This window comes from Bos javanicus, chromosome 3, assembly GCF_032452875.1.
Source record: "Bos javanicus breed banteng chromosome 3, ARS-OSU_banteng_1.0, whole genome shotgun sequence".
Classification (NCBI taxonomy): domain Eukaryota; kingdom Metazoa; phylum Chordata; class Mammalia; order Artiodactyla; family Bovidae; genus Bos; species Bos javanicus.
The window spans coordinates 18,194,611-18,203,700 of NC_083870.1; the positions used below are offsets into that span (position 1 = coordinate 18,194,611).

Here is a 9,090-nt window from a genome sequence, read left to right on the forward strand (position 1 = left end):
GGGAAGTTTATTCCCAGTATTCTAGGAGGCAAAAGGGTCCCCATATGGGGGTACCAGCTCAGCCTGCTTGTTCATGTTCTGCAGATGTTTCCTCTTGTTGAGAAACAAGAGTAGAGTGGGGAAGGTAAATGAGTTTCTGATAGAAAAGTGTAAATATGAACCAAATAAACAGGAAGTCACTGTGAACTGCATTCAAAGCTTTATTCTTGCCAGAGTTTGGGAGTTGCGCTAACTCTGGTAGGCTGCCTTAATAACGAAGCAAGGTAGGGAGGTGAAGCAATGAGATTTGAATACAGGGAGGGGAGCAGAAGCTGAGGAGTCTCCCAGAAGGTAGAGCAGGGTGGTAAGTTCTGGAGCAGAGCTGTTCTTCTGTATTTAACAGTCGCAGTCATCGTCGCAATCACAGCATGCAGGACCTCGGGACCTCATGGGAATAATTCCTAGACAACAGCACCCAGAGCCGCAGCACCCAGAGCTGCAGCACCCAGAGCTGCAGCACCCAGAGCCACAGCATCCGGAATCCTCACAGCAGCCAGACGATCCTGAGTTGCAGTCCTGGGGTCGTTGGATCCAGCGTCTCAGAGGACTCACCCCGAAGGTCCGGGGAGCCAGACAGCAGTAGCTGGTGGAACAGGGAGCAGAGCATGGATCAGGGACACAACATGAGGTGACTGAGCCTCTTACAGGAGCCTGAGTGTAGTAAGTTTGGGAAGGAGCAGGGGTCTGAACATAGTATGTCTGGGTCTGGCAAGGGGCTGGGGCTTTCACATAGGTCGTCTGGCATGGAGCAGGGCACTTCACAAACGTCTGGCAAGGAGCTGGGTATTTCACGTAGGTCGTCTGGCTTGGAGCTGGGCACTTCACTAGGGTCTGGCAAGGAGTTACACAGTTCACAAAAGTCTTCGTCTGGAATGGAACTGGGCATTTAGCATAGTTTTGAGTTGGACACGGAGGTGGACATTTCACGTAGGTCTGAGTCAGACATGGACCTGGGCATTTCACAAAGGTTTGAGTTGGACATGGAGGTGAGCATTTCACGAAGGTTTGAGTCGGACATGGAGGTGGGCATTTTACAGAAGTACATTTGGTACTCTGCACAACTCCCAATCCTGAACCTTTCACGCAAGATGGAGGGAATTCTGGCTGTTTCTGCTGGTCACACATCTTTCTGTGGCTTTGCAAAATCTGAAAAGAAAATTCTCATTAGATCTAAGAAGGCTTCCAAGGAAACTTGCAGGTTCCCCTTTGGATAAAGTGGCCTGTAAGCAGTAGCCTTTTTGAGAAGGTCACAAGCACCAAGATCTGGCTTTAGGACAGACTCAGAGTCAGGGATACTAGGCTCAGCTCTTGTGACTTTATCTGAGATGGTTGCCTTTGCACAAGTGACTGCTCACCTGTGGGACTCTGTTTCCAAAATGTAAAATGAAGAGGAGGAGTTTGATAGAGAGATCTCCATGTTTCTACCCAACTCTTCAGGCAACTCGTTTCACCCACTCTAGCATCTGCATTATGAATTCTCCTGGGGAAATTGTCATTTCCCAGCTGATTTCCCCTCCTCACCAACTCTCCCACAAGAGGCTTCTCTTCTTCCTCCTTCCTGGTCAGCCAGGGCCCAGGGATTCCATTCACCTCACCAGAAGCTGAATCAACCTGAGTCTCAAGCTGATCCCAACAGAGGTAGGACAAATTTGAATAAGTTTCCACCTTTTGCTCTTTGGATCAGCGGTACTATCCTTGCACCTCATTAGTGGACCCAAGGATGGCACAACTGAACTCAGAGAGGGAGAGGGTGGTGACCCAATTCTCTACAAAACCCTCTCACACAGAACGAATAGCTGGTCCTCTCCTCTCACACTCCAGACTCTGAGCTTCCAGCCAGTGACTGCCCTTTGTGTCTCATCCTGACCACCCTCATCCCAAGAGCCAAGTGTCACCAAGGCTCTCCTTCTTTCTGTGTCACTGTCCCAGGCATAGACTTACCCTCTTTGCTGATCAAGCAGGACTGGAAGAAGCCAGTGATCTGAGGAACTGGCAGTTGGGGACACCTTTTATAGGGTAGCAATGAGGCAATTTAATGGCATCTGAGTGAAGCATGAGATCACGAGGACAAGGGCTGGCATTGCATTGGCGAGATTCCTCCCCAGTATGCTTGGCCCATCATCAGAGGCAGGGCATGTCTCTACTTGACACTGAATTTTCCTGAACACAAGATAAATGATTCCTATCACTTTCTTCATGAAACTAGTCAGTCTTCTTCTTCTAAGAGTTATGAGAGATGAGATGCCTGGAAGAGCTGCCACTATGAAATGATTTCTATGTAACGTGAGCCTTCAAGGACTTGTTCAAGATGTAGAGTCTCAATTCTTCACACATTGTACTAAAAGCTACACAGAATCTTCCCAGCCTAAGTGATGTGTTCTTTCTGAGGGCTCCCATAGTGCTTCCTGCTGGCCTGAGTTGTTGGACCCAAAGAGTTTGGCCCTGTGGTCTCTGCCTCAGTGTGGCAGCAAAGCCCCCCAAGAAATGGCTTGTTCTGGACTGGAAGCTTATTCTAAGTTTCTTTGGGAAACTGGATGTGTATTTGATGATCCCAGGCCCCAGGCTCTCTATCTAGGCTGCCTCTTCTCTCCTCCTCATGCCCTATAAACTCCCTCATCCTAGCCTTCCTGGACTTCACTATCAGGTCTAGATCCACAAGGACCTAGAACAGGGGAAATTTAATTGAATGCTTTTTATGTGCCATACAGTTCACAATACATGTTCACTTATAGATGGTCCTGTAACTGAGGCCCCAAAAGATTAAGGAAGTTACTCCTTGTCACAAAGCAAGAGTTCAAATGTAGGCAGTCTGCTTTCATAAGCCATGGTCTTTATCTCTACAACATGTTGCCTTTTATTTCTGGACATAATATACTCCCTGAATCTCTAAAAGCCCAGATGGCACTAGTGGTAAAGAACCCACCTGCCAATGCAGGAGACATAAGAGATGCAGATTTGATCCTTCGGTTGGGAAGATCCCCTGGAGGAGAGCACGGCAACCCAGTCCAGTATTCTTGTCTAGAGAATCTTATGGACAGAGGAGCTTGGCAGGCTGCAGTCCATAGGGTCACAAAGTGAAACTACTTAGCACAAGCATCTGAATCTCCACCTCCATTCCCTTCCCAGTATAGTAGATACAGGGAGAGAAATGGGAATATATGTATTAGGCACTTATGTTGTTAACGTACTCAATGTACTGCTGTCCTGGCTTCTTCACCTGTGTTAATTCATTCGATCTTCACAATAACCTTTAAACATAGGCTATGTTAGCTCTATCTTTTAATATTTATTTATTTGGCTGCATGGAGCTTTAGTTGAATCATGCAGGATCTTTCATGGGCTCCAGAGTGCATGGGTTCAGTAGTTGCAGTGAGCAGGCTTAGTTGCCCTGCAGCATGTGGGAATCTTAGTTCCCCAGCCAGGGATTGAACCCACATCCCCTGCATTGGAAGATGGATCCTTAACTACCTGGGAAGTTCCCCTGCCCTATTTTTAAAGAAGAATCTAAGATCCAAGGCCTAACCACTTCCCCAAGGTCATGCCATTGGTAGGCAACGGAGCATCACTTGAATCCAAGCATGTTTATTTTCAGAGTCACACTCTTCCCACCAGGCCATGCTGGGTTGCCCAATGTAGATTATCTTATTCCTGAGACTAGCACTGGTTCCAAACTGCCACTTCCCTAGATCAGCCAGTCCAGGTCCCACCATGGGCCCTGAGGCCTCTACGGTAAGAGGTGCTCCTGCATTTGTCCATTAAGGACCCTCAATTTCCCCAATATCTGTAAGCTCATCAACACCCAGGCCTGATATTGTACAAACAGAAGAGGAAACAGATGATGTTTTATTGAGGCCAGGTACTTCACAAGGGATAACTCATCAAATTTAGTCCCTACAACAAGTGTCTTAAATAAGTAAACAAACTTGCTCAAGCTCCCATAGCTAGAAGTAGTAGATGTAGAACCCAGGTTTATATTTGAACCTGAGTTTATATTTCAATTTTTTTCCTACCACAACAAATTGTTCCTACCACAGCAAATATTTCAAGTGTTAAAATCCAAAATGCTTTATAACCATTTCTTTAAGCCACTCAACAGACACATTCATAAAGCCCACTATCTTGTATATAGGATGGGACAGCCCCACTCTATAAGGAAGAAAACACTCTAGAAGTACAGCTATTTGAAGGCATTTTAGAGAGACATTTCCAGGTACAAGTAGAACTCAGCCCTGGTTCTGATTCTGCCACTGCCCTGAAGTGTGATTCCACTGTGCCCTCCATCTCTGGACCTTTCCTTCTTCCACTCTGAAATGAAGAGCTAGATGAGGTCCCTTCTGGCTATGATATCCTGTGACTATAAGGGCTTGTTCTAGAAAGGAAATATATCCACATCCTAGTGGTCCATGGAGTAATTCCCACTGGACTATAATTCCCATGTGTTGGAAACTGTGGACATGTTCCCTGTATGTCACCTGCCTCTAGCACTGGACATGGGGAACTCTGACCAGATGAGTGAATGAATGAATGAGGATGCTTTGCATGGACAGTGCAGTTTCTATCACCTCCTCCCTCTGTGCAGTGAGAGCCCATCCTGCTGTTAACCAGTCTTTCCATCTCATGTCATCTGTGAGTTCTGATTGGCAAACATCCTGCTCTGTGGGGTCAGACTCTACTAATGGGCTTGACATGTTCAGGTAGCACTGACATCCCTGGTGAGAGATACTGCTTCCAGGTGCCACAGGTGGGTGGGTTGTGCCCCACATATTCTATAGGCTGGGAAGGCAAGGCAGAGTTGTCAGATGACTGATGTAAGTGCCAGGATGAGTCAGAGGGCTATCCCTACAAGGCCCTGTTTATCTCTTTAGATACAAACTCATAGAATCAGAGACTGTGGACTCATGCAATAATAGTCCAATAAACTCACAGTGTAATAGGTAGAGAGAATTGTGAATTCACAGAATAACAGAATCACAGATTCAGAATCCTGGCATCTCTGAGGTGCAGAGGACTAACACAAGTCATGGGGCTGGTCTTCGCCATAAACTGGGTCAGTACCTGCGTCATCATCATCTGGCTTAGCTGTTCTTCTTAGGAAGATCTTCTGGTCTTTAGCATTCTCTGCAGTCCCAGTGGTTAGCTCATTTCAGGATTTACCACCTGGAGAATCAGCTAATGTATGCTAGGTTATCTCTAGAGTTCTTTACAGCATTAGCTGTATGTGTTGTAAGGTGTTTGAAATTGTGCCCCTGAGTGTGTGAACAAAACCAAGATTTCAACCCCAACCAGGAAATCAGAGGGGGAAGTACCCAAGTTGATATGTTGTTCTCTGAGGACAGGGCCTGGATCTCCCCTCTTCTTGCAAGCTTTCTTTGATCAGAGTCTGTGGATGCTCTGAAGGTAAAAATCTGAGTCCTTCCTTTTCTGTGGCAAGAGGAAGTGAGAAGCCACCTCCCAGTAGGTGGAGGGCACAGGAACCTTGATGTCCAGTGAAAAATGTCACTTCTGTGTCTGAGAAGACAGTATGAGGGTCCCCTCCATTAGATCCTGTGTCTGCATGAGTCTCTGTTCCAGACTCAGCTCTAAGATCCTCTCCATCATTATTTCAGTGACAACTGGGGGTTCCCCCTAGATGACTGGGAGAATATTGTAGAATCATGGAATGGAGGGCTAGTGAGGACATTTACAGGCATGGAGTTAACCCCCTATATTGTAAGTGAGGCCTGCACAGAAGGAAAGAAACTTACTCAAGGCCACACAGCCAAGGTAAGAGAAGATCCTAGTCAGGAATTTCTGAATCCCACCTAGGGCACATTCCAGTATGTGGCCACTGAGCAGGCCTGTTAAGGAAGCATCGTCACCTGCCCTCTTTCTTGCCTCCCTCCCTGCCCCCAAAGCCACCAAGGCTATCACGAGAGAAACCAATACAAGTCCCCTAAGAAGCACCCTTTACAGAACCAAAAGTGTTTTCACATATATGAGGGAGGGTCACCCAGGATTCCCACTGTGTAAGCCTATGGGTTGTTGAAAGATGAAAACCCCAGCCCACATGTCTCAGAGCCCCATGGGCCATATCTTGGCCAAGGACACAGGGCAAGACAGCACCAGAGCCATTTGTTGCAAGGCCAGGAAACATTGGTGCCCAATTATTTCTCTTTCTCATGGAATGGCCCCCTGGGGATTGTTTCCTTGAACTTCTGCCAGTCCTTCTCTAATCCACTTATTCTTATATGAGACACACCAAGTAACTAGTCCCTCAGATTTACTACCACTTTATAGAGCTGTTTTGTTGCACTTTGGTCTTAAATATACCTTTCTGTAATTTTAAATAAAAACTGCCTCACATTGGTATTTCAGGATGCCAAGGAATGCAGAGAAGCTCCATGTTCCCTCAGTATATCCCTGCAGTTAGACTCCAGGGGATTGTGTTCTCTCTTGAACCCCTCCTTGTCAACCATTTCATTGGTGCTTCCAGTGCAAATAACGTGTTTATCCCAACACTTCCAAGACCTCCATACAAAAGGCCAACTGCAATCCTATGAATGTATGCCTTGTCAGAGTCCCCATTTCTTGTCACAGCTCTGCCAATCCTTAGTTGCGTGATCTTAGGTAACTTGCTGAACTCTCTGAATCTCATTCTCTTCAATCTTCAAAATGGAGACATTAATGATAAGATCATGTAGTTCTTCTGCTGAAAACATTCTAGTGATTTCCCATTCTGTTCTTGGTAAAAGCCCAAGTCCTTATAATCGCTTTCTTTATCTTTTTTTTTTTTAGCACGTTTGGAAATTTTTATTTTTAAAAAATCAATTTATTTAATTGAAGGCTAATTACTTTACAATATTGTAGTGGCTTTTTGCCATACATTAACATGAATCAGCCATGGGTGTACATGTGTTCCCCATCCTGAATCCCCCTCTTACCTCCCTCCCCATCCCATCCCTCAGGGTCAACCTAGTATACCAGCCCTGAGCACTCTATCTCATGCATCAAACCTGGACTGGTGATCTACTTCACATATGGTAGTATATATGTTTCAATGCTATTCTCTCAAATCATCCCACCCTTGCCTTCTCCAACAGAGAAGATGTTCTTTACATCTGTGTTTCTTTTGCTGTCTCGCATATAGGGTCATCATTACCATCTTTCTAAATTATATATATATATATATATATATATATATATATATATACACACACAAACACTGTATTTGTGTTTTTCTTTCTGACTTACTTCACTCTGTACAATAGGCTCCAGTTTCATCTACCTCATTAGAACTGATTCAAATGCATTCTTTTTAATAGCTGAGTAATATCCCATTGGTTATATGTACCACAGCTTTCTTATCCATTAGTCTGCCAGTGGACATCTAGGTCGCTTCCATGTCCTGGCTACTGTAAACAGTGCTGTGATGAACATTGGGATACACGTGTCTCTTTCAATTCTGGTTTCCTTGGTGTGTATGCCCAGCAGAGGGATTGCTGGGTCGTATGGCAGTTCTATTTCCAGTTTTTTAAGGAATTTCCACACTGTTCTCCATATTAGCTGTACTAGTTTTCATTCCAACCAACAGTGTAAGAGGGTTCCCTTTTCTCTGCACCCTCTCCAGCATTTATTGTTTGTAGACTTTTTTATAGCAGCCATTTTGACCAGCATGAAATGGTACCTTATTGTGGTTTTGATTTTCATTTCTCTGATAATAAGAAATGCTGGGCTAGAGGAAGCACAAGCTGGAATCAAGATTGCCAGAAGAAATATCAACAACCTCAGATTTGCAGATGACACCACCCTTATGGCAGAAAGTGAAGAAGAACTAAAGAGCCTCTTGATGAAAGTGAAAGAGGAGAGTGAAAAAGTTGGCTTAAAGCTCAACATTCAGAAAACGAAGATCATGGCATCTGGTCCCATCACTTCATGGCAAATAGATGGGAAAACAGTGGAAACAGTGGCTGAGTTTATTTTTCTGGGCTCCAAAATCACTGCAGATGGTGACTGAAGCCATGAAATTAAAAGATGCCTACTCCTGGGAAGGAAAGTTATGACCAACCTAGACAGCATGTTAAAAAGCAGAGACATTACTTTGTCAACAAAGGTCCATCTAGTCAAGGCTATGGTTTTTCCAGTGGTCATGTATGGATGTGAGAGTTGGACTATAAAGAAAGCTGAGAGCCAAAGAATTGGTGCTTTTGAACTGTGGTGTTGGAGAAGACTCTTGAGGGTCCCTTGGACTGCAAGAAGATCCAACAAGTACATCCTGAAGGAGATCAGTCCTGGGTATTCATTGGAAGGACTGATGATGAAGCTGAAACTCCAATACTTTGGCCACCTGATGCGAAGAGCTGACTCATTTGAAAAGACCCTGATGCTGGGAAAGATTGAGGGCAGGAGGAGAAGGGGACAACAGAGGATGAAATGACTGAATGGCATCACTGACTCGACGGACATGGGTTTGGGTGGACTCCAGGAGTTGGTGATGGACAGGGAGGCCTGGCGTGCTATGGTTCATGGGGTCACAAAGAGTTGGACACGACTGAGTGACTGAACTGAATTGAACTGATAATGAGTGATGTTGAGCATCTTTTCATGTATTTGTTAGCCATCTGTATGTCTTTTCTGGAGAAATGTCTGTTTAGTTCTTTGGCCCATTTTTTGATTGGGTTGTTTATTTTTCTGGAATTGAGCTTCAGGAGCTGCTTATATATTTTTTAGATTAATTTTTTGTCATTTGCTATTATTTTCTCCCATTCTGAGGGCTGTCTTTTCACCTTGCTTATAGTTTTATTCATTGTGCAAAAGCTTTTAAGTTTAATTAGGTCCCATTTGTTTATTTTTGCTTTTATTTCCATTACTCTAGGAGGTGAGTCATAGAAGATCCTTCTGTGATTTATGTCAGAGAGTGTTTTGCCTATGTTTTTCTCTAGGAGTTTTATAGTTTCTGGTCTTACATTTAGATTTTTAATCCATTTTGAGTTTATTTTTGTGTATGGTGTTAGAAAATGTTCTAGTTTCATTCTTTTACAAGTGGTTGACCAGTTTTCCCAGCACCATTTGTTA

At 44.5% G+C, this 9,090-nt stretch overlaps 1 protein-coding gene across 1 annotated transcript; it reads right to left on the bottom strand.

Annotated features, from left to right (window-relative positions):
* Window positions 1–375: 375 nt before the first annotated feature.
* Window positions 376–1,165, bottom strand: KPLCE (KPRP N-terminal and LCE C-terminal like protein). The gene has a single exon (XM_061413224.1). It carries the CDS (start codon window positions 1,162–1,164, stop codon window positions 376–378), a length of 789 nt encoding a protein of 262 aa, XP_061269208.1. The 5' UTR covers window position 1,165.
* Window positions 1,166–9,090: the final 7,925 nt, after the last annotated feature.

Excerpts from the sequence above, each read along its gene's own strand:
- KPLCE (XM_061413224.1), bottom strand. The coding sequence starts at position 1,164 with ATGTGTGACCAGCAGAAACAGCCAGAATTCCCTCCATCTTGCGTGAAA.